This window comes from Lepisma saccharinum, chromosome 3, assembly GCF_977018435.1.
Source record: "Lepisma saccharinum chromosome 3, izLepSacc3.1, whole genome shotgun sequence".
Lineage (NCBI taxonomy): Eukaryota > Metazoa > Arthropoda > Insecta > Zygentoma > Lepismatidae > Lepisma > Lepisma saccharinum.
The window spans coordinates 104163530-104191059 of NC_139231.1; the positions used below are offsets into that span (position 1 = coordinate 104163530).

At 37.9% G+C, this 27530-nt stretch overlaps 1 protein-coding gene across 1 annotated transcript in view; it reads right to left on the reverse strand.

Moving 5' to 3' along the window:
* The window catches only part of LOC145985625 (gamma-aminobutyric acid receptor alpha-like), a 58788-nt gene that overhangs the window by 12150 nt on the left and 19108 nt on the right, over window positions 1–27530 (reverse strand). The window contains exons 5-7 of the mRNA XM_083119695.1: window positions 16362–16496; window positions 6687–6839; window positions 6435–6595 (exon numbers count right to left, since the gene is read on the reverse strand). Coding sequence (XP_082975821.1) covers window positions 6435–6595; window positions 6687–6839; window positions 16362–16496 — 449 coding nt within the window. The remainder of the gene's footprint in view (window positions 1–6434; window positions 6596–6686; window positions 6840–16361; window positions 16497–27530) is intronic.

A 27530-nucleotide genomic window follows, 5' to 3' on the forward strand; every position in this document is an offset into this window, starting at 1 on the left:
AAATCAATTTATGTCTATTCATGCTTAATTTCGTCTATTTGGAGACCTAGTAATTTTTAAGAGAAGACATGGTGATTGTTGTTGTTGAGAACGCCAAGATAGGAGTTAGCATACTGTTTGATTTATACATAAAGCGATTGTTTTTAAATGATTTAATCCACAAAATAGTGCTACTTATTTTGGATTAAATCACATGTCTACATGTGTATCTACTTGTAACGAATTGCGGATTATGTTTAAAAAATGTTAAAATACTGTGTTTAGCTTAGCTACAATACTGTGGTAATTACTGACATCAAGTAAAGGGTTGAAATCAACGTTGTAAGAAATTGAAAGAAAAGTAGTTCGCGAGATGTTTCGGCACCTCTCTTCGTGTACTACTTGAGCGGGAGAAAGTTATCACCCACAAGAAAATCGTTTAAATTGTAGTTGTTACTTCGTGTTGACGCTATTTATGCAAGTACGGAGTGACACGGGAGGTCTTCATGTAGTGGAATGTGGGCAGAACATAATTCTACTATTCAGCCTGTAGATCAGTTGAAAATTCGTCACAGAACGAGGAAGTAGGAAGCGACCATGTTAAAAGCCTTACATCCTTCACGTATAGAGTGATTATTCCAGAATGTGACGCCAAATGGTCAGCTATTCATTTTAACTAATTGATTGTGTTGTAAAGAACTTCACGTCATTGAAAAGCAATCTAATTGAAAAGATCAAGGATGTTCGTAAAATTATTATCACAACTTACTTCAAGGCCACGTGTTTTTACGGTAACATTGAATATGACGTCACACTGAAGATTAAGTGAACTATATCGAACAAATCCTCATGAATATTAAAGTAATGGCACAGATATTATATGTGATAATAACTTCTACTTAATTGGAGGACTTTAACTTTAAGCATCTGAGTATTATTTCTTCCGTGTGCATTGAGAATACTACAGTAGTACATGTGTAACAAGCAGTGGCGTAGCATGGACATTTCGGGTGGGAACGCCAAGTCCGATGGAAGGGTGGTCCTTTCTTGCTTAATAATTTACTTATGGTATTAGTCGCCACAGGTATTGTTTATTTGTCTGAAGTCAGCTTCGTTTTCAATAAAATATCATCCATGCATGTTTTAGCTAGAAAATTAGATGCCTCACTATGCCATAAATGTTTTGAACTCTGGTGTTTTATACCTTTCTGCATGACGCAAGTCATTAAAAACCTACCTGAATCACAAGCGCCTCTGCACAACAGTAGACGTCATTGTTGTGGATGATGCAACTACTGATTGATTTGGTTTATTTTATTTCGCTTTTCTACCACTTTTGGTTAATCGCGAATATGAATATGAGTGATGAAATTGATGAAGGGACACTGACAAAGAACAACCGTGCTCACGCCGGGATTCGAACCAGGGATCTCTGTCGTCTTGGCGCACTGTGCAAAGCAGAGTGGATGATCCAAATATCGTACACTCTACTGACGTAACAGTGCCGATTAGTAATTCAGACCACTGTTTATTACATCTTGAGAATGCTGATAAACATTTTAAAATAATTTTGTCCCGAGACCATTCGATGTTAAGAGTTTTCAAATGAATGCTAAACATTTCCATTGACACAATATTAAGTAGTTAGATAATAACGAAAAAATACAATAAAAAAATAATAGTTTTGCGGGTTAAGTGATAGAGCAGCCACAGGCTGAATTTCTACCACGAGGACTTCACCAATTTATTTGACAAAAACTGTGTTGATCTTTTAGTTTCTAATGCACATCGCTGTTCGTGCGATAAATTATACAATGCAGTGGCCATTAAGAAGCAGTATATTTGAGATTGGTAAAGTTACGTCAGTCAATATTGCGTATTGTAGCATCACATAGCACGAATTGCATGAGCGCGAAGAGCGAAGAAGCAGGTAGGAATTCTACCTCTGTCGTCTGCTTCAGAAGGCAGGAAGGGTCACATGAACCAATCACGGTAGACCTCTCTGCTCCGTACGCTGGCGTATGAGAGAGCATTTACGCGCGTGCTGTATAAATCGAAGCTTTCCCTCCAGAAAGGCAGCAAGGAATATACTCTATGTAATCAAAAGTATCCGGACACAACGCGAAACGTGTGTTTATCATAGAAGGCGACACAGTACTGCCATCTACCGCGTGGAACACATAGTCAGCGAACTCAGTAGTCTGCAGACAGTGTGAGACAGCAGTATGGGATGGTCTGAGGAACTCGCAGACTTCCAACGTGGTCAGTTGGTTGGGTGCCACTTGTGTAGGAAGTCTGTGTCTGAGATTTCCACCCTCCTAAACATCCCTCTGTCCACTGTTTCCAATGTTATAGTGAAGGGATTTGTGCAACCCAAAAGCGTGCTGCCCAACCTCCCACATTGACCTCCAGAGACCATCGAGTGTTGAAGAGGGTCGTGCACCATTATCGTCAATCATCCATCGCCACCATCACACAATAATTCGGAACTGCATCAGGATCTACTCCAAACACCATTACTGTTTGGCGCAAGGTGCGGCAACTTGGTTTCCATGGCCGAGCAGCTGCCCATAAGTCAAAGATCACACAGACAAATACCAACTGCCTCCTCGTCTGGTGCAAGGAGCGTCGAAACTGGATCATAGAACAGTGGAAAACCGTTGTGTGTAGTGATGAATCACAGTACACAATGTGTCGATCCAATGGTAGGGTGTGGATGTGGCCAATGCCTGGTGAACGACATCTACCAGCCTGTGTAGTGCCGACAGTGAAATTCGGCGGTGGCGAGGTTACAGTGTGGTCATGTTTCTCTTGGAGGGGGCTTGGCACCCTTGTTGCTTTACATGGCAATGTCACGGCACAAGCTTACGTTGACATTTTAACAGCTTTCATGCTGCCTACCGTCGAAGACCAGTTCGGGGATGACCGTTGTGTTTTTCAACATGACCGAGCACCCGTCCATACTGCAGGGCTTGTGGGGGAGTGGTTTGACGACAACAACGTCCCACTAATGGACTTGCCTGCGCAGAGTCCTTATTTCAAACCCATAGAACATTTCTGGGACGTTTTAGAATGCCGACTTCGTGCTAGACCACACCGATCCACATCAATACCTCTTCTCATTTTGGCGCTCTGCGAGGAATGGGCTGCCATTCCTCAGGAAACCTTCCGGCACCTGATTGAAAGTATGCCTGTGAGAGTGAAAGCTGTCATCAAGGCTAAGGGTGGGCCAACACTGTATTGACTGCCAATGTTCCCGATGGAGGGTTACCCAAACTTGTACTTTATTTTCAGGTGGGTGTCCGGATACTTCTGATCACATAGAGTAGAGTCCTTTACGCCGAACCAGCTCGGCGTCCGGCCGGGAAAGGCATTGAAAAGAGATGCTAGAACGAGTGTTGAGAGTGGAGCGTTGCAAGCGGATCGCGAAAAATAGCTATTATAATGCCCTGAAGGTCAAACATATATGAAATTAGTCACGTTTTACTTTATAATCCCAGCATTTAAGCATTTTTGACATTTTAAATCTGGGAACGCCGGGCGTACGGGCGTACTATAACGTTACGCCACTGGTGACAAGTAAAACTGAAACTGTACAGAGTCGTTCGCACAGCGCGCTACAATGCCAGGCCTAGACGTTCTTTGCGAGTGTCTCTTCATCAATTTCTTCATATCATATCACTCATCCTCATCTTCGCGATTAGCCAAAACTGGCAGAAAAGCGAAATAAAATAAATCAAACTGAATCTGTACAATTAGCTATTACTTTGAGTTTTCCAAGTTAATACGTATTTCAGTAACATACAGGTCAAGTTATAAAACGTAAGAAATCAATGTTTATTTGAGATAAATTATACTGACCAAAATATACCTTATGAATTCTGTGAAAGTGGAAAACATATATAAAAAAATGTATGTGATCAACTGACAAGTATACTGAAACATATTATTTTACTGCTTCTGTAGGAATAAAAGTTCATACATTATTCAATTTAACTAGTTTGAGATTTAGATTTTGATATTCTAAAATGAAGAGGAATACATATTCAAATTTGTAGTATGATACTTAATATTTAAATGTTATATTATTCTATTCTGTTCATATGTGAGCAGGTACAGTGGGATGAGTATTGCCGTGCAAATTGTCCATCACCATGTTCGTGCACTTTATTTGACCCAATAAGAGCTTCAAGAATTAAAAGAAACTCAAAACAAGCTGTTCACAACTTCTGCACCAGCATACATAAAAATTCATCGCTTAAAAACACACAGGGTGTAAGAGAGAAATTATTGACAATAGTCATTTGCCGAGCAATACTCGTGGATCCCACTGTACATGTATACATATTTATAAACTAATAATTATCTTCCGGTGTGAACGAAACTCATACATATAGCTTTTAAGATAAGGATAAGTACTCGAAATTATTTTTCAAATAATAACTTGCATCTCGTAAGTAGAGGTATGTCAGAGGCTGATAATTCTTGGATTTGTCACTTTGTATTTTCATCATTTTAAAATATTACTGTTTAATGTAATAAGTCCATAGTTTTCATACTCAATATACAATCTGAAAATTCGTAGTAGTATTGCTTGAAATAAGTGACAGGAATATTTTAACAAATTTTCCATTGTAATTTCTGATTACGCTTTTGTAATTGGGAAATTCGTAATTTAACATGTTACGCAATAAAGTACTACACTACCTCACTAATGACGGGTACTCGCAATTTAAACTGTTGGCAAAAGCACCACAAATAACTATTTTTGTTTGATGCTTTGCTATGATAGATTGATATTTGGATAAAGTTTGCGAGTATTCAGGGAACCGTCAAAATACAGTATAATTCATATACAGCGTGTCCATAAATATACTGTCATATTTTAAAGTGGTATTACGTCGCTTTGGATAATCGTATTTAAATAAAATTGGTGACATTTGAAAGAAAAACTCATATTTTTGTGCATGTCAACAATGGACACCAATATCAGCAATGGACAACATTGAACGAGATCAAACATAGAAACTGAAATAAATTCACTCCTGACAACAATGGACGATGCGGATTCATTGTTGGATATTTAGCAGGCAGGCAGGTTACATGTGAATGCTTTCCTTTAAAATTGTGTTGTTATTACAGAAGATTTAAGAACGTAGTTGGTGTGTTTTAGAATATCATTCCACGCAGAGTTTGGTGAAGGTTCAGCGTGCTTATGATGTTCGGAAACATCTGAATGAGCGGCTTCCAGGAAGATGGATTGGACGTGCCGGAAATGATGATAATGTCTTCTACAATTGGCCGCCGAGGTCACCTGACTAGCGGTCTGTGACTTTTTTTATGGGGTTACATAAAAGATTGTGTCTATGTATCCCCATTGCCTCAAAACCTGCAAGTACTGCAAATTTGCATCATTTCTGCAATCCAGTCCATCCCTGTGGATATGTTGGAGCGTGTGTGTGGCATGAATGGGAATATCGCCTTGATGTCTGCAGAGCCACTCGTGGGGGCCACATTCAATGTCTATGAGTTGTAAAATAAAATATTTGAGATTTTCTTTCAAATGTCACCAATTTAATTTAAATACGATTATCCAAAGCGACGTAATACCACTTTATGGACACGCTGTATAATAATATTTTTCTGGATTAATTGCCGAGTATCTCAGAATCCGACCCCGTCGTTGAATTACACGTGACCATCAGAAAAGATCATAATACGTAGTGTAAAAATCTAAAGTTTTGTACATATTGTCGATCTATGACAGATGGGAACGACCCAAAAGACGAAGTTTAGTGCTCTTCGTGCAGAAACATACGCTATTTAACCCTTTGCAACTACCTTACAGTTGCACTTTAATATACACCCTGCGTCCAGTTGCTGTGAGAAAAGGCACTTTGCGGGCCTCCCCCATGGCGCAGTGGTAGCGTCATTGCCTTGTAATCAAGGGGTCCCGGGTTCGATACCCGGTGGAGGCACAAGTGGTTTGGATCCCACTTTAAACTGTAGGTCCAGTCCCGATTAGCCTTACTGTGCATAAAGTGGACTTAAAACAGCAACTCAAACCAAACCAAAAGGCACTTTGCAGTTTCGTTGCATTCTGTCGTGCAGACGGCCTTGACCTTGCCTTCGTTGCACAATTCCCGTCATTGTATCAATCCTAGTTTCACAAGAACGTAATTTTCAGAAACATGATTTGCAACGTTACATAAAAGGTTTACGAAACACATTTTAATTATCGATTTAGTCTGGAAACTCTTCACTTCGGTGCAAATAACGTTTGAATAGCCACTCAGTCGTGCTCTAATGTAAAGCTTAAGGCAACCAAATGACGAATTAAATTCTCTAAGAACCCTACTACGCTGACGCTTTCACCGGAGAAAGTTTTGCAGTGAACAGCAGCATTCCACCACAGTTCTAGACAATAGGCAACGAGAGAGAAAGAGAACTCCTACCTTCGTGAAGTAGTGAACTCCGGCGAACTCCAGGAGCGTGGCTATGCAATAGAAGAAACTCATGAGGAGGAACCAGTCCAGGGCAGTGGCGTACCTCACTTTGGGCAGGTCCGTCCGGCTGTCCAGGCTGATGGTCGACAGCGTGAGCACCGTGGTGATGCCTGCGGGTGACAACACTCTCGTTACTCCCGTCGCAAGGAGGATTTTCATCTCAAAGTACCTGACACAGCGAACAGAATCCTGGTTGCTTACCTAGCCCCACCCTGTCGCTCGTGGCCTCCCTGTGGATCCAGAAGGAGACCCACGACATGACCACGATCAGGATGCAGGGGACGTACACCTGGATGAGGAAGTAGCCCGTGTGGCGCTGGAGGTTGAAGTTCACTTGCAGGATTGAGAATTCGCCTGGAAATGAACCAAGTTCGCGTAAGATAGAAACAAGGCTTTAGAACATTATCTGTGCCAATAAGATTTTAGTTTTTACCAACATGCTGATGTAATTGAAATCGTATCCACGTATGCATTACCAATTTGTGCACATTATCTTGCGTTACGATGCCAGGACCCTGGGCATGGATGTTTGTGAGTGTCCATTCACCAATTTCACCATGTCAACACTCATCTCCATCTTCGCAAATTAGCCAAAAGTAGCACAAAACCGAAGTAAAATAAAGCAAATCATTCAATCAGTCATTCAATTGTGTATACCGTATTCTCATAATTACTTCTATGAATTATCTTTTCAAACATATGTGTACATAGTAAAATAAGATTCAGTTCTGACAATATGATGTATCGTCAGAACTGGCTCTTATTTTACTATTACACTGGTCAACAAAATGGCACATGATATCAGGAAAATATCTGATATTAATACAACTTCCAATGCTGAATTCCGGGTTCGAATCCCGGTTTGGTCGTGGGTGTTCTTTGCAGGTGTTCCTTCATCAATTTAATCGTATCATCACGCGATTAGCAAAAAGTGGCAGAAAAGCGAAGTGAAATCAATCAATCAATTTCCATGAATTCAAATATGTAACTAATTCATTCTTCTCCATCGGCACATTTTATTTGTGACACGGGTGAATCATGAAGGAGGCGTGCATATTTACATACGTTTATGACAAAAGCTTCGTAATAGGGAAACCGTGGGTGATGAATAAATTTCGACTGCATATTTGAATTCAGCTAAAAATATATATAAAAACGGCATCTCTTCCGTGTGCCAAATATCATAAGGTGCCCCGAAAATATTGTTAAGTCTTAGGTTAAATGTATCATTCTATAGCATGGCATTTTTTAAGGTTTTGTCGAATGCATTTTTTTCTTTCTTCAGACTAGCTACAAACATGGGCTCCTTTTGGGAATTTTGTTCGAGTTCCAGTTATTAAGAAAATGTTCAGTGCTGCAAGTTGTATTTTATAATGCTTTCTATGAATTCAATTTTTTTCACATTTCACACTGTTAAAACATGGGGAAGAAATGAGATAGGCTATGGACTGAAACTGCTTTGGATCGATACAAACAGAATGTTCCGTGCTACGTTCTTTTTTTCTGTTTTATTAGTTTCATTTCTATTCCTCAATGTGAAAAATGAAAAAAATGAATAATAATTTAAACAAAAAAGTGATTTGTAGGAGGAAAAAACTCAACCGATACTTTAGAAAAGTTAAAATTAAAGATTTATTGCAAACAGTGCAATAAAAGAATATTACTGGTAAGCAATATAATTGCGTTCTCTTTCCCGCGAAAGACGGGAGATAAAGCAGATGTTCCCTCTTTGCTTTTCCGTCACAGACTGAAAGATCGAAGCCGATTTCGGTCTCTGTTTTTTATGACGCATGCGCACTCGCTTAAGTCAAGTTTACGGCTGCCACCCTCTCGCGAGCATCGAAGAAGTCGTATCACGTAACCCACTGCCCCATTTAGCGCGCGTAACGACAGAGAAGAATACTTCGTTTAATCAAAATACAATAATACCAGTTTGTGTGAGTAGGTATTGAAGTACTGGGTCCAGATTCCCGTCTGGGCCATATTTCAGTGGATCAGTTCAGGCTTTAAGCTGTAGGTTCACTTCCGACAAGTCTCTGTGCATACAGTGAGCTCAGACATTTTGCGTATTGATGTGAACTTCTGTACACAGACAATTCGACATTGGAAATCCTCCTATTAAATTAGTCTTCTTGATAGGACAATAAAAACATGAAAATCTCAGACTTCCATAAAATGCAACTCAATGACGGTGCAAGCGAATCCATTGTTAATGCAATAAAATCTTACGATATACAACCGAGAATATCGGGTTGAGATTTTAACAGGAGGAATCTCTAAATCCGTGAACACTTTTCTCTTTTATGGGAACGAAATAGAGAGGAACTGCTATTTTCAGAAGAAATGAAGGTTTCAATCAGCTTCCGTCTGGATTTCGCCACAAAACAATTTTTCTTCTATCCTTGAATGTTGAGAATTATCTTCTGGGGAAGATTGATTTTGAGCTGGATCTCTGCTGAGTTTGTGAAAGTCTAATCTTCAAGAAGCAACCTCATCACATCCTGTTCTTCAAATGTGGAAGGCTTTAAAACAGCTAACCAATAGCTGTGTATGTTACATGAAAAGCTGTAAAACTGTTTTCAAAATATGGAATCTGGGAATAAATTAGTATGTATAATTGTATACAGGAAAGTTACAGAAACGAAGACCGCAACTCACAAACCGAGATTTGTTGAGCCGAGAAAATTATGGACATCTCGATTGAATGAAAATTTCTTCACTAACTTACTTAAGATATACCATGGCAGAAACTGTCTGATTATTCATACATGCGTTAGACATTTTAGTCCACGGGCATATGTCAATATTTCTATAGTCCGTGAGTTTTTGAATGAAGGGAATATATGACTACCGGTAATACGTTGCTAGTGTGGTACAGTGTCTCTCAAACGTTTTAGGACAACGACATTTTAAACTAGGCAACCCAATTTACACAAGGTGTTGGTGGGTTGCGTGTAGAGTTAGGCTCAATTTCAGGGTTGCCACATGCACAATAAATATTTATAAAATACGCGAAAGAAATAAAAACAAGTATTAGTGTATACAAAGTATTAAAAATATCAATATTATATCGCAAGTGACAAAATTCTTTCTGAAAGAAAAATAATAGGTTTTCTAGCATTTCATCGCTGATGAGTCTACAGAAAGGAGAAGAGGTGAGAGAAAACGAGAGGTGACAAATGACAGGAGAAAGAGAAAGCGAGAGGAGAAGAGGAAAAGTAGAGGAGAGAAGAAAGAGATGATAGACGAGGAGAGGAGATGTAGTGAGGAGAATGGAAAAAGATTCTAGGAGAGATGAGGAAAATGGAGCAAAGAAGAGAAAAGAGAACGAAAACGAGATGAGAGAAGAGTAGAGAGTAGAGTAAAGGAGAGAAAAATAGAAGAACGAAAAGAAGAGGAGAAAAGTGCGTGGAGTCGGAAATCTAAGACAGGAAAGGAGATACGAGGAGTGGAGATGAGTGGGATGGAGATAAGATGCGAGAAAAGTAGGTAAGGCGATATGAGATAAAAGCAGAGCAGAAGGAGGGGTGAGAAGAAGGAGAAGGAGAAGAGAAGAACAGAAGGGACTGAAGAGAAGAGGTAGTTGCAGAAAATATCGTCTTAGCGTCAAGAATTGATGCATTAGTCAAATTATCGACATGAAACATTCAATAACATTTTGAAATGTATTGGAGAATGTATTAAATCGGTGCGAAATGCCTTTTCGCTTAGTTCAGAGCAAGGTAAAATCTTCCATGTAAGATCTTTGATTTTACCTGCGATTATACCACTAAAAGCATGAATGTAATTTTAATATTTATAAGAATTATCCAATTTTTGTCCAATTCTCGGTTCGTTGAAATGGAGATTTTGTAATTTAATATTTCCCCTCCCCCCCATCGTTAATTCCAAACTGAATCATCAGATTGACAGTCCTGAACGTTAAACACTACCCTACAAGCTTTCGCTCCTGGAAGTAAGTAGAAGGAGCTGACCAATGTGAAATGTAGATGCAACTCTCCTCCTACATGTAATGTGCAAACAATACTTGTTTGTAACAAAGAAAACGAAGGTAGTACGACTCGGAGAAAATATTTAATGGAGAATTGCACATGATGAGAACTTTTCATTCGATATTTGCGGAGGTATCCTTGCATTGAACTCGAGTTGGAAAAGGGGTAAAATTAGTATGTCCTGAATTGCCACAAATATAAATAGTTATTTCATTAATATTTGTCAATGTCTTTGAAGCAGTACACAATTATCGTTAAAGTATTACAATTCACGATCTTATACTGGAAAATATCCCTTTGAACGTGTGTCAATTCATTTATTTGTTTATTTTTTTTTAATTCCATTTGCAGAACAATGTAGCTACTATACACTGCTATTACAATTAATGTTACCATGCTCTTGTTTGTAATAAAAGGAAAATTAAAAAAAGAACACCTCCTAAGGAGGATCGAACCTGGGACCACAATCAATGCTTTCAAGAACTCTAACCACTACATCACGCCCTTACTTTCGATTGAAAAAACAATTTTTAAGTATTCTGTCTCTCCAATATTGTAAATGAAGTTGGGTATACATGTGGTTGAACTTTGACTTTTACTTTTAAGGTAACACGAAATAATTACACCGTTTGCGAACTACCAAATCTGCGCAACGTTAGACGTAAACAGGCGGAAAATTTTATTCTTGACAGTATTAGTCAAGAGAGACTAGTGGAACACTGTGTTAAGGTGCTGGAGTAAATCCTTCTTATTTTTCTTCCTCGAAGGACAACAATTTTTATAGTAGAGCAACAGTAGTTCCGCTCTTTCTAATTTATTTTAAATTCTTCCACATTCCTTTCATTGGGTTAAATATAAATAAAAGTATTGCTTGCATTTCTGTCATTGACGTAGACCAGGCCAGTATGCAGGATTTCTTTGAGGGAGTGGCCAGACCATAATATGTGTGTGTGTGTGTGTGTGTGTATGTATTTATATATATAGATAAGAGAGGGAGAGGCAGATATTACAAAATAGTTCAAATAGTGCGAGCGCGATTCAAAAGTCATGATAATTCTATGTTTAAAAAATAATATATTTATAAATTAAATGTTGCGTATTAGGAATTATTATTACAATAAAGAACATGTCTAATTGTGAGTTAAGAAAACAACAATAACAAAGAGACATTCTCGCATCACGATTGCAGTTCGAAAAAGTCGGGTCATGGTTTGAAAGTAGCGCACTGTCCTGACTAAATCGGTGAATCGGACGTCTGCTAGCCTTGCATTATAAAACTAAAATCATCCAATATGCAGCCTGAAGACTTTTCCGCAAGAAACAGATTCATTTATGTAAGAACAAAATTGAAATGTTTACACATTTCTAAAATCGACGATGTTATTTTCGTAGTTATTGATAGGTTCTAGTGTTGCCCACGGGACGAGACGGGACAGGCTTTTAAAAATTCGAGACGAGACGAGATTTACCATGTTGCATAAGACAAACGAATATTTTCGAGACGAGACAGCATTTCCACGAGGCTCCACGAGACGAGACAGCCCAAAGTCTCGTCTCGTGGGCAACACTAATAGGTTCACATTTAAATATTTCAGGGTTCGAGGGGGACATGGCCCTCATGCCCCCCCTGGATACTGGCCTGACGTTAGTGACGTAGACAGTGGGAGAGGAATTTTGGAGAATCTTTGTATTAAATTTATTATTTACATCCACCTTATGCTCAGATAGGTTTATTGACAATCGTGAACTTTTCGTTTAATAGATAATATTTGGTTTTAAACGACGGGAGAACATTGGTCTAATTTTCTTTCTTGCTCTTTTGTGAGAATATATACTTCTACAATAGCAATCGCGTTCGGAAACCGTGAAAAAAAAATGACTTGGTTTTCAAAGGCAGACAACCTTGGTAGCGTAGCTTGCTCGCGTTCAAAGTGACTCACTCACGCTATTCAAGGCCGCTTCTTATCGCAAAACATTGTCTGTCGATGCACCCAGCAAGTTACGAATGACCAGAGTCGAATTTTAAAGAGAATCTGAAGAATGATAGATTTCATCAGAGGCGGCTAGGTGGGCACAAGCTCAACATGCTATAGTTTAAGTGATAATTTCTGACAACCAAGAAACCTTATTGAATAAGTATTGGGATAGTAATACGCGTACCCGCTCCTTTTTAACAATGTAAGCTCGAAGACAACCTGTATTCCATTTGTTTGTATTGGCAACTTGGTCAACCTGAGGTTATTATAAGGAACTATTTCCTAGATGTCCATGTAACCGTTATAAAATTTCAAATAAAATATATTCACAAGCTTAGATATACTAACAACGAAGACATAAATTCAGGGTTAATTTTCAAATGCATGTGTATAGAGTAATTCTAGAAGTACAGGGCTATATCAGAGTATTGAACTTCTTTTTGCATGATAACGTTTACAATATTGACGCGACAGAATAATTAAGAACTGTTTCTCCAAGGGAAGCAAAGGGCGTAGCGTATTCGTTAGAGTTCTTGAAAGCATTGATTGTGGTCCCAGGTTCGATCCTCCTTAGGAGGTGTTCTTTTTTTTAATTTCTCCTTTTATTACAAACAAGAGCATGGTAACATTAATTGTAATAGCAGTGTATAGTAGCTACATTGTTCTGCAAATGGAATTTTAAAAAAAAATAAACAAATAAATGAATTGACACACGTTCAAAGGGATATTTTCCAGTATAAGATCGTGAATTGTAATACTTTAACGATAATTGTGTACTGCTTCAAAGACATTGACAAATATTAATGAAATAACTATTTATATTTGTGGCAATTCAGGACATACTAATTTTACCCCTTTTCCAACTCGAGTTCAATGCAAGGATACCTCCGCAAATATCGAATGAAAAGTTCTCATCATGTGCAATTCTCCATTAAATATTTTCTCCGAGTCGTACTACCTTCGTTTTCTTTGTTACAAACAAGTATTGTTTGCACATTACATGTAGGAGGAGAGTTGCATCTACATTTCACATTGGTCAGCTCCTTCTACTTACTTCCAGGAGCGAAAACTTGTAGGGTAGTGTTTAACGTTCAGGACTGTCAATCTGATGGTCGTAAGTTCAAACCCTTCCGGTGGCAGAAAATTTTCGTAAGTTTTAGACCTGTCCCATTGTGTTCATTGTTCACCCCTTGCGAGACGGAATGATTCAGTTTGGAATTAACGATGGGGGGAGGGGAAATATTAAATTACAAAATCTCCATTTCAACGAACCGAGAATTGGACAAAAATTGGATAATTCTTATAAATATTAAAATTACATTCATGTTTTTAGTGGTATAATCGCAGGTAAAATCAAAGATCTTACATGGAAGATTTTACCTTGCTCTGAACTAAGCGAAAAGGCATTTCGCACCGATTTAATACATTCTCCAATACATTTCAAAATGTTATTGAATGTTTCATGTCGATAATTTGACCAATGCATCAATTCTTGACGCTAAGACGATATTTTCTGCAACTACCTCTTCTCTTCAGTCCCTTCTGTTCTTCTCTTCTCCTTCTCCTTCTTCTCACCCCTCCTTCTGCTCTGCTTTTATCTCATATCGCCTTACCTACTTTTCTCGCATCTTATCTCCATCCCACTCATCTCCACTCCTCGTATTTCCTTTCCTGTCTTAGATTTCCGACTCCACGCACTTTTCTCCTCTTCTTTTCGTTTTTCTCTTTTTCTCTCCTTTAATCTACTCTCCACTCTTCTCTCATCTCGTTTTCGTTCTCTTTTCTCTTCTTTGCTCCATTTTCCTCATCTCTCCTAGAATCTTTTTCCATTCTCCTCACTACATCTCCTCTCCTCGTCTATCCTCTCTTTCTTCTCTCCTCTACTTTTCCTCTTCTCCTCTCGCTTTCTCTTTCTCCTGTCATTTGTCACCTCTCGTTTTCTCTCACCTCTTCTCCTTTCTGTAGACTCATCAGCGATGAAATTCTAGAAAACCTATTATTTTTCTTTCAGAAAGAATTTTGTTACTTGCGATATAATATTGATATTTTTAATACTTTGTATACACTAATACTTGTTTTTATTTCTTTCGCATATTTTATAAATATTTATTGTGCATGTGGCAACCCTGAAATTGAGCCTAACTCTACACGCAACCCACCAACACCTTGTGTAAATTGGGTTGCCTAGTTTAAAATGTCGTTGTCCTAAAACTTTTGAGAGACACTGTACACAATCATGTACTTCCAGGTGCTATACCAGCAATTGTGGCATATGGCCTGTGTGACGTCATAAATCCAATGTGGCTGCCGTTTCATACACACACAAAGAAAATCGATCATAAATCCTTTAAGAGTGTTTTTTGACAAACGTTTATACATAAATTATCCATAACCCCACAGCTCTACAGCACCTTGGCGGGCCTTGGCTTACCTACCGACTGCTGGTCTCCCTCCCACACTGTTCCGCCGTCACCTGTTATAGCGTGGAGGTCTCAGACCAGTGTTGGGGTGACGGGTGATCAGCCCGACGAACCCCCAGCCGTTGTTGTAGGTCTTCTCGACCGGGTTACGCTCACTCACTCGGAGCTTCCCAATTTCCTCACGATGGTGGGTTGCCACCGGCCCTATACGTAGGCCGAATAAATTCCGAACAGAGCCGGATTCGAACCTACGCCGTCCCGCAGCGAACGATCTCAAGACGAGTGAACGCCTTAACCCGCTCGACTACGGAGGAGGACTTATACATAAATTATTTATTCAAAATTGAAGGAGGAACACAATTGATTCTTAGTTTTTTTCATATCTCGCACTGTTAAGGAGATATATAAAGTGAAACTATTTTGTATCCTTTTCTGCAAGGATTCTAAGCGTATTTTACACTTTACTTGACATTCTGGCATATAAAAAGGAGGGGAAATTACTGCCTGTGATATTTTGTTGATGCCTACTATTGTCGCGTATGGCCTGTGTGACGTCATACATCCAAGATGGCTGCCTCTGCAGACATTAACAAAGAGAAGCTATCATATCTCCTAAGCTTCTTTGGGAGTCATTTTTACCATTTGTAAGTTTATTGTGGTTTTGCACGAATGGAAGACACGTGTATTGTGGATGCCTTGATTTGGAGGTATGTAATCATGTATTACTACAGGTGTTTTGCTGGAAAATGTGTCAGAGACCGTACATGACATCCGAAATCCAAAATGGCCACCATGGAGAGTCTGCACATAAAATACTGTCCATAGCAACGTATTACCGGTAGTCATACATATACATTCCCTTCATTCAAAAACCCACAGGATAACATATGCCCCTGGCCTATTTATATGTTGCTTAATATTTGTTTTTAGCTATTTTTAATAGTTTTTACATTTTTTTTGTGTATATTTTGAACGGGAACGAGACCACCGCTAGCTGTATCATTGGAACACATAACTGAAACAATGGTGCATTAAGCTCTCCAATTCGCACATGGATTCAACCGGAGCCTTTAGGAATTGTCTACCAACTACTACTCATTCGTCTGTGGGTTCATTTTATTCTTCCTACTATCTGTAGGCTGATAGTAGGCCCGTCTAGTTCGCTGCACTTTTTGACTCTCTCTGCACTGTCGCTTCTAGTTCGTTACCGAGCCGTGTACTTCGTTGATTTGGTGTCACGTAGTGTATTTGGTATCTAGAGCGGTGTACGGTGTGTTTTATGGTAACCTGGTGCGTTTAATGCAGCAGATAGACATTTGTTGAATCTACACCTCTATTCTTTCATTCAGCGTCTACTTGGTTGAACGCAATTTCCTTGCACCAACCTGACACTGGGATGCACCTGCACCACACCTGCTGTTAGAAAGTGTAGCGAACTGGAAGGGCCTGGTTTGCATGACTAGAAGTGAGATATGTGTCTGTTCGTACCTTCCTTCCTCCTGATGGTGAGGTTCCTCTGAGGGCTGCTGATGAGGTCGAACTGGGACAGTGTCATTCCTGGAATGAAGCTCACGCTCTTCCCCTTCTGCCAGTGATACACCAGGTCTTTGGACGTGTAAGCGTCTGCAATGATATGTGAACCATAGTTGTAGTGGTCCTTTACAATTGTAGTTAATATTTTATAACAATAGCAACATTACCGAAAGTTGTAGAAGAATTTGCACGTGCACAATGTAAACTCGGTAACGCAACAGCTCATTGAGTGAGGGCCATGGCTTGCCAAGGGGCTCTGTCATTAGGTCACGCTTAAGGCGCAGCCCCACTATGCCAGCTGGCAAGGCCGCGCGCAAAAGTAATTCTGCTTTGCCGAACTCGATAGACGTCCCCACAGGACTGCGGTGTGGAGACGTGCATTAGTCTGGTTCTGGTTTGTGACTGTTTTCAAATTGTAAAATGTATAATCAGGCCTCCCGCACTGGTGCAAAAATCCGAACAAGGTAAATTTCAGAATTCATTTGTTCGTGCATGAACTAACCAGCTACCAGTCGGCACCACCATCGATGCCAAATCCTAATGTTCTCATTACAAATTTAGTTTATGTATCTATTAATCAATGATGATCACTTGTGCGTGATTTTGTATTTTATTAAATGCATTTCCCTTCTTAAACATGTATAAGAAAAATCGTATTTTTAAAGTCACTACGTAACATCGTTCCATATGATCTGTCATGGACGTACACTAACTATTTTAATAAGGATGTAGAAGAACAAAAAATAAAAACAATGGCTTATTGTGCAGATTTTTATTGTAAAAACTGTCAGAAGAGGAATCCAGACCTGTCTTTTTTTCGTGTTCTGTCATATCCTGAAAGGTTAGTTATTTATGAATTCTGTTCGCTCTTTATGTAAAAATTATTTCCATAAAGTTAGTTTCCACGGAGAATAATTCCTAGCATGTCTTCGTATTCTGTATTTTGCTTCATTTAAGTAATCAAATCTCCCCCTCTCAGGGTACTCCACTGATATCAATTGCAGAGAAAGTAGATGCATTTGTCTTTCGTTTTATGAGGCCATAGACAGATGAATGGAATTTTCTACGTTGGTAAATAAGAAGTGTTGACATCTTGCGATTGAATATGGTACACAAGGGAGAAAATTACAGCCGATCCCCCTCTAATACTAGACATTCTGTGACGGCACCAGAAACAGTTCCAGATATTAAGTGTGCTGTGGCCGCGGTGGTTCAGTCGGTAGTTCCTCGGTGGACGCCGTGGGTGTTGGACGTGCTGATATCGTTCTCTGGTAGTGCGTTCCCCGAGTGCAGCTAGTGAGTCAACTACGTCTGAAAAATTGGACTTGTAACATAAGAGACAAATCGATTAACTTGTAAGTAGTATAGTGGCAAGTAAGAATAACGAAATGAATAGGTTAAACACGATAAAGATAAGCTTTCCAGTGAATGCTCCTAAACCGAGGGCAACGGATATACATGAATTTATTCACGGACAATTCCGTCTGCATGTTGACGAATTGATGGGAATACAACTCCCGACAATTTTGCGTTGTGTGTATATTAAATTTGTGAGAGAAGCGACAATGAGAAAACTATTAGAACAACATGGGGCTGACACGGAGTTTCGTTACGCTGATGGCAATAGTGTGAAAGTGTCATTAGAAGATGCGGGAAGGGAAGTGAAATTTGTGCGTGTCTTTAATCTCCCATTGGAAATGGACGATGATAGCGTGAAAGAAAAACTGCGAGAATTTGGAACTGTCGATAGCGTAGACAAAGAACAATGGTCGGGGAACTTTCGATACCCAGTGTATAATGGAGTGCGAGTGGCTAAAATGGAAGTCACAAAACCAATACCTTCGTTTCTAGTAATACGCTCGTTTCAGTGTCACGTTATCTATGATGGACAGCAACGGACGTGCCAGATTTGTCACCAGCCTGGTCACGAACGTAGGATGTGCGACCTTCGTCAACCCACTGTCCTGAGAGTTCCGCTCAGGCAAGGACGAAACTACAGTCAAGTGGTGCAACAACGAGAGGGACCATACCAAGAAGTTCCATCCAGTGAAACACCTTCTACTAGCCTTGAGAATCGGCTGGAATCAACTGAAATACACACAGAAAGACACCCTAACCCCCAGAAGGACGACACACCTACCAACCCCGTAGAAGACACTACGAAAGAAGCAGAAGTGGCAGTGGCGGCTTCGGAGATCCCAGAGGAAGATGGTGGTACACCATGTTTGGTAACTAAGGAAGAAAACTCCAAACCGGAATCAGTGAGAGAAGTAATCGTAGAGGATGGCGTGGTACGCACCAATGACATTAAGGAACAGAAAACAGCAGAAAGACAGGAAGAACAACAAAACGCAATGGGAGACGATATGGATAGTGAGTTGATTACTGATGAAGATAGTGAGAGTAGTAGTGTAAATATGAAAATGGTAGTGGAAAATGTAACTGGTACAAAAAAAACGGACTAAAAGTGCGGCGAAAGTGAGCGACATGAACTTAGCGAAAAGAAGATCTAGGCGAAGGGTAGGTGATTTAAGTAAATCAAAACAATAATTTAATAAATAGTTTGGCCTTAATAATTGGTGTGAAATATTGCATATATAGCCAAAATAAGATTAAGGTAAAATGAACTGGAAAAAAGTATTTTCTTATAATTCTATATATATTTATATATATATACACATGTAATCCTTAGTTTTTCATTATACATTCATAATATGTTGACCTATACAGTAGCTACTATTAATTATAATAAGTCGTGTAGTAAAATTAAGCAGGAAGCTTTACTAGACTTCCTTAAAAAAGCATATGTGGACATAGCCTTTTTGCAAGAAATTGGAACTCCATATTTAGAAGACGGTAACATATATGATGTGTATAATAATTTTACTCCACAAAATCATGGTACAGCTCTCTACATTCGTAAAGGAATACCGATACAACAGGTACAATGTTACTATTCAGGAAGAATAATAACAGCAATATTAAATGGAATAAAACTTTGTAATATTTACGCACCGTCTGGTTCACAAAACAGAACACAGCGGAACCACTTCTTTCTAGAAGACGTGGCGGCGGAATTAAGTGGTAATATTACATCTATCATCTTAGGAGGTGATTTTAATTCAGTTCTAAGAATCATTGATCAAAAACCAGGTTACAACTACTCCCCAACTTTAAAGGCATTAATAGATGGATTACAATTAGTTGATACATGGGAATATGTTAAAGGAAATGAAGAAGGTTATACGTACATCAAACCAAATCATGCCTCGCGCATTGATAGAATTTATGTATCTAATAATATTAAGCACCATGTTTCTAATGTGCAAACTTTCCCAATTTGCTTTACAGACCATTTTGCATATATCGTTAGGATCAAAATAGATTCAGATAATACTTGTAGAGGGCCAGGTTTCTGGCATTTAAATAATGCATTGATTCAAGACAAGGAATTCATAGTACGTTTTCAAGAAAAATGGAAGACGTGGTCAACAAAAATTACTTATAAGACAAATCTTGTGGAGTGGTGGGAGAGTTGCTTTAAAGTAGAATTCCAAAAACTTTGTAAAAACTATGGAAAACAAAAATATCAAGACAGAAATAGTATGTACAATTTTTACTATAGTGTTTTGCATGAATTAAAATATCAAGTATTGCAAGGTAAGTCAGTACAAGATAAAATTAAGCATGTTCAGGCGATATTATTAGGATTCCATAGAAACAAAATAAAAGGTATTCAAGTAAGAAGTAAGGTACAGCCCTTTGATCACGGAGAAACAACCACATTATATCATATAAAACAAGAACGAAATAGAGGTCAGAGAAAAATTATGAACAAAATTAAAGACAAACATGAGAAAGAAATTATAATGCAATCTGAAATTAAACAAGTAATAAAGGAACATTTTCAACAAAAATTTGAAACAGAAACGATCGACATAATAGAGGGCAACATAATAATAAATAATATACCCACAATACTTCAGGATGAAGATAGAAATATATTAGAAAAAGAGTTTACTCAGGATGAAATAACTAAAGCGGTTTTCAGCTTACGTGGAAATGTATCACCAGGTATCGATGGTATTACAAGCGAAGGTTATAAAAAGATATGGCCTACTATAGGACCCACAGTAACTAAGTGGGTTCAAGAGGTATTTCACAAAATTAAGATAGGAAAAAATTGTAGTACTGGAGTGACTGTTTTAATACCTAAGGTAAAGAAACCGATAACAATTAATGAATACAGACCAATTAATCTAATGAATGTTGAGTATAAAATCTTAACAAAAATAATATCAAATAGGTTAAAACCATATATGTCATTGTTAGTAGGTAACACACAATATGGAATGCCAAGTGTTGGCACCATACACCAAGCATTAATGATAACTAGAGATATAATAGCAACATATGAAGAGAAGAATGACACTGACGCAGCTATTTTTACGCTTGACTTTGCATCTGCATTTGATTATGTTAGCCATAAATACTTAAAATTAGTTTTACAAAAGCTTGGATTTGGTGACAAATTTATTAGTTGGGTACAACTATTAACTAGAAATATATATATTAAGGTACTTGTTAATGGGTTCCTAACATCGACAATACAGGTGAAAAGAGGAGTCTTACAAGGATCCCCGTTAAGTTCATATCTCTTCATGTTATCGTTATCACCTTTTCTGAACATAATTCAAACAAAATTGTCATCTCTGAGATATTGTCAAAATAACTTACATGTATGTGGGTATATGGACGATGTAACAGCCTTCATTAATTCGAAGACTGATTATGAGGAAGTTATAGTCTGTCTAAATGAATACATGCAAATATCAGGTGCAAAAATTAATTATAAAAAATCGTATTTGTTGCCACTGGGAAAGCAAACAATCTTAACATATGGACGTGAAATTGTAACCAAAGATAAAGTAAGAATATTGGGGATAGTTTTTCAGAATAAATTACAATCGACGATCAATATAAATTTTGAAACAATAATTAATAACATACAAGGTTTGATTAAAACCAATGTGTTAAGAAAATTATCGCTTATATCACGAGTGCATTATTTAAACAGATACATATTCGCAAAAGTTTGGTTTGTTGCAGCACTCTTCCCTTTGTCAAGAAGTTTTGCAACACGTTTACGATCGCTAGCTACGTATTTCCTGTGGCAAGGTCAGGTTTTCAGAGTGGCTTATAACACTGCAGTGCAACAGCGAACGGCAGGTGGATTGGGACTAATGCACGTGGAATGGAAAGCAGCGGCATTGTTCAACACGCGTAATCTACAGATGCTTATACAACAACCAGATAGCTACACAGCGATAGTGCTACGATCGATCCTCGATAAAATTCCCTTGACCTTGCCAATGCACACAGCAGCTATCCCGAAAAACTTTGCTTATCTTTTACCTTCTATTGCAGAATGTGTGTACAGACTGGGAGCAGGAAGTACGATAGCGAACCTACAAGTCAATGACTTGTATCGCCAGGAACTTGACCTAAATACGCAGTCAACGAAAGTAGAGCAACAAACTCCCAATAAGGAATGGAACATAGTATGGACGAATGTTTGGGCGAAACATTTAACTAACAAGGTTCAATCCTTATGGTACATATTAGTACATGATAAATATGATACCAAAAGTAAAAGACATCGACTTCAATTCAGTGACACGTCATTATGTAATGTGTGCAATGAGGAAGATACAATAGAACACAGAATATCTAAATGTCGTCACGCAAGTACCATGTGGCAACAATTACGAAACATGTTAAGTAGAATATGTCGTACATCAACAGCTAATTATACGACACAGACTGTAATAATACCAGATTTTAAGTATTATCCTAAGACCAAATGGAATGCAGTACAATGGCTTATTAGCAATTCTATTTACTATACTTTAAACTGCATAAATATTAAGTACGCATGTAATTTTAAAGATTTCTTACAACAAGAATTAATGCAAAACACTATTGTTTATAATAGAAAGAATTATGCAAATTTCCTAAAGGTTGTATATGAATAAAAAGAAGGTATCTTATTTTTAACCATGTTCATATAAAATGTAATTTGTAATAATAGTAATAAAAAAAAAAGTCGGTAACGCGTCTGACTACCATGCTCAAGGTCCCGGGTTCGATCCCCGGCCGGTTCAAATCCGGGAACTTTTCTAACGGTGGAAGCGGCCCCGGCGCCCACCCAGCGTCGAATAACATGGGTACCTGGGGGAAACCCTGGGGGGTAAAGGCGGTCAGGGGCGTGATGCTGATCACATCACCCCCACTCACGACCGGATCAAGAAAGTGTGAGACGTTACCCCCACACCCCCTATACGCCTTCATGGCGTGGTGCTATGCACAGGGGAGCACTTTACCTTTTCTTTTGTATCCTGCAGATTGCCACCCACGTTAAACTGTGCAGCAATTATTTTGAAGAGAAAGAGATAATTTGGGAAATGTTGCAACAAGGCTCGAGCGCCCTTTAGAACACTTTGGGTAGCGCAATGATCCGCTCACCCCACCCTTCCATTCCTGCTTTTATTTTCTGCTAATAATTCGGACATATCTCGTAAGGTCGTAGTATTTATTTTATTTAAGTGCTTAAAAATGTTCTACAAGGATAAATATCATTGTTCAGTTAATGCAGGGGGCCTGGGTTTGAATCCCTGTTAGAGCTTTCTTTGTGCCATCAATTTTTCATAGCATCGTCGCGATTAGCCTAAAATTGGAAAAATGCGACGCTAAATAAACAACGCCGAGGGAGGGGTAAAACGCATTGATCTACGAACAAAGTAATCGCCGTACAGTTTACACAAGATAAAATCGCGATTTGCCCAAAATGTCAGAAAAGGAACGCATAATAGGGAGAATACGAAATAAAAATACTTATTACCACAGATAATACACGGACCATATTTCATGCACAACGGAATGATTTACGTGCTGGAATTTCAGGAACTTGAAATTATTTTCCTATGTTGTGCTTCTGGGCTACTAATTCTGTATATCTCGTAACTTAGATGTAGAAATCATTCAATGGTATTTATCCTAGTAGAACATTTTTATGCACTTAAATAAAATAATTAATTCGACCTTACGAGATATGTCCCGAATTATTAGCAGAAAATAAAAGCAGGAATGGAAGGGTGGGGTGAGCGGATCATTGCGCTGAGACGCATTCAACTGTCACTGCCAAGAGTAAGATATGATTGGCAGAGAGGTTGCTATGACAACGCTTTACGTTTCGAAACAGCCGTAGGGTGGCTCCACATGCCCGATTTGGTATACGCACAGATTACAAAGGAGAGATAGGAAGTAAGCGATCTTATTAATCTGTGGTATAATCACTCCTTGTGTAAAAGAAAAAGAAAGAAATGATATAGCATACTGTTTTGTTGCGTAGCAACCAGTTGTAAGAAACAAGTGAAAGGAGATAACAAGAACGTTTTGCATATAGTTCGAATCATAGTAATTGGTGCATAATTTAATGTATTTATTCAGTGCAAATAATAAGTATACTCATCAGAGAACAGTGTTGTGATTTTGAACTATATACATTATTGTTATTTCATAATTTGCTGTGAAGTAGAACAGTGATTTACTGAGTATAATGTAAAATGCTCAAGCCTCTACGACACTAGCAAAAAGTGGCGACCGTGTGACAGGACTCTGAAGTTAAGTAGTTCTTCGGATAAATGATGTGAAATATAATCTCAGTAGGTCTGGGATTGAAGCGGATTCTAACTGCATTTGATTGATATTCAAGTATTTAAGTGTGTGTAAGTTTTTTTTTCATTAATGAAAAATGTCTTCCAGAGATTCATCTAAATCTCGTAGCAGAAAGAAAACTGCTTTGCAATACGAGGGCACATATCTAGCAACGTTTACAAACGTTCAAGGTCAAGAAGTTAATTCTGATGATAAGACTGATACCAGTACTCGCAAGGTGGAATGTTGTGGTGATACGAAAGCTGACATCAGATTTGTTCAGTGCTATAAATGTCTTTCATGGTTTCACTTTTCTTGTCTTAAGTTGTCAGTTGTTCATTGGTCTATTTATTCTACTACGGTAGAGAATTACTTTTGTACATCTTGTGAACCTAGTTATAATCCATATGAATTGTCAGCTTACAAAGAGAGTATTGGTCCTAATTTTAACGATCTGCTAGAAACAATCAAGAGCATTCAGTTCGTGGTAGTTAATTCTAGTAAAGAATTAAAATCTCAGCTTGAAGATTCCAACAAAGAATTAAAATCTGAGCTTGAAGCTTCCAATAGAGAATTGAAATTTTCCAGCGAAGAATTAAAATCTCAGCTTGAGGATTCCAAGAAAGAATTAAAATCTCAGCTTGAAGCTTCCAACGAAGAGTTGAAATCCAAAATTGAAGCTTCTAATGACGAATTACAGTCTAAAATTGAATCTATGAATTTTGATTTTAAGCAGGTCAATAACCATATAGACATGTTGGCTTCTGATGTAGCAATAAGAATCGAATCCTTAGCAGAAACGTGTGTAAGTTCAAATGAAGAATTAAACCAGAAGTTTCAAGAAAGCATGCGAAATATGACTGTAAAATATCAGACATTCTTAGTACACAAGATCATCGTGAGAAACAAATAAATGAAATTGAAGGTTCTTTGCAAGGTGCAAAAGACAATATAGGTAAACTCAAATGTGGATTTGATGATTGTTGTTCGCAAGTTGAAACATTCGATTCTAAGGTTTCACAGTGTTTCGAAATTGTTAATCAGTATGATAATAATTTGAAATTATTTTAATTTTAATTAATTTGTTGATGTCATTGAGAATAATATGCAGAAACCAGTTAATGTAAATTATGGTGGTGCTGATTGTACTGTTACAGGTACTTCTCATAACAAATGTTCTAATACGAACACTCAAGTTCATGGTATTGATAATGTTGCAAATCGCCAATCGAGAAGATTAAATGTAAGGCGTGATTCTGGAACTGGTCATAATCATGATTATGGTTTGAGTGATTCAGATGGAAGTTCTATTAACTCTACGGATACTAAAGTAAAGACGTTTTATGTAGGCGAACCGCATCTTAAGCATGTAAGTTGGAAGCAAAATGTCTAACAATCTAGTTTACATAATGCTAGAAAGACGCAAGTAAATTCTAATTGCTCTTGTATGAATAGATCTAGTTGTATTTTAAACGAACACAGAGTACAAACTGAGAATAACATTGATGTTTCCTCGAATAACGCATTTCCTGAAACAACATCAAATATGTTAGGTAGGCCAGAGGACTTCCGCAGTTATGGAGGATATTGTAATTTGAATTACACAAACTATCCTTGCACTTGGTGTTCCGGTTCTACTAATTATACTCAAATTCATCCAGACAGGTCTGATAACACAGCTTCAAGAATCAATAATACACAGAGAGCATTTAATTCTCATAATGATAACGATAAGTCTAGAAGGAAACTGTTTAATCGTTCTTACCCTTGCATATATTTTGCTGGTAATCAACAGTCACCAAACATTCATGATAGTGCATTTGTGAATGGAATAGAAAATTGTAATGGTGCACATAATTTTCAAGAAGATTGTATTGCAAGACCGAACTCTGATTCTTTGCCCTTGTACATGAGGAAAGATAGACATTTGAAGTTAAATGAATTGTCTTTATTACCAAAGTTCTCAGGTCGAGTTGAAACGCAATCTGCAAGAGAATACATGGAACAATTAAACTCAACGTTAGATCTGATAGGAGTGCCTGCTGATACCTGAGCAGCTTATTGGTTTAGAACACACAAAAGATATTTCTGTTCTTATACTGATTTCGAAAGTAAGTTTATTCAACAGTTTGCTTCACCTGAAATGTTACAGTCACAGTTAGCTGTTTTAAGGAATCAAAAATACGACCAAAATGCACATGGAAGTTTAGAAACCTTTGCACTAAAAACACATTCCACATATTGTAATTTAGTGAACAATCCGAATGATGTTGATGTTATACAATTGATAATGAGCCAGTTGCCTGATAATGTTGCTAACAATATCGCTTGTCATAGTGTTCAGACGATGGATGAGCTTACAAATATGCTTCGTAAATTAGATGTTATTACAACTAGTATGAAACGACTTATGCATTTACCTGAAGATTTAGATTGCGACAAGTCTAACAAAGGTCTTAAGAAGAATGAACATCAAAGATTAAATGTACGACAAGAAGTACTAGTTCTTCTTCTACTCAAACTCTGCCTTCTGATAATTTGGGTGCCTCTGTTGAAAATAGTTCAGACAATGTAAATCAATGTATGAGTTCAAGATATAATGAAAGTAATGCTATTAATTTTGGAAATTTCCGACGAAATAGAAATCAGATGTTTCCTAGGAATTTTTACAATACTGGCAGGTTTTACCGTAATAATAATAGAAATATCCAGAATGAGAATTCCAGACAAGATAATGGTCTTAATTTTAGGCAGCCTAATTACAGATTTTCTAGGAATGGTTACTTTAATAGTAACAGATCTTTGCTTCCCTCTGTTTACGAAAACTGTCCACCACAAAATCGAGATGTGCCAGTGGTGAGTGATAGAATGAGGAATCAGCCCAGCAATATGCAAAGTAATATAATGACGAGTACATCTAATACTGGTGTAAATCCTAATTTGACTCAAAATCCAACTTCTGGTGTCCAGTCTTTACAATTTAATGATGCTAGGCAACAGCATTTGGAGAGGAAGTCTACTTTAATTTAAAGTGGCAGTCGGAAGAGCCTCTTTCCCTCTGCACTACCTACAAGAGGCACAAGGAAGAGTCTAATGATTTATTTAATGTTTGTGATTCTATGCAATTTTCTAATGAAAATGCATTAAGTAACTTGCAAATTAATTTTTTGTTAGAATGGTTTGAGGATGAACCTGACTGGGTTATTAACGATGAAGATATTCCTATACCTTTAACAGAAGTTCCAATTGTACATGGAATTATATGTCAATTTCCTATCATTTGTATAATAGTTTGTAGTAGCCAAGCAAATGTTATGAATTATGAGGTTTGGTGTAAGATATCATCATGTATTGGTAATCTTACGTTGCACAAGGTGGATTACATTAGATTATGTGGATTTGCTGGAA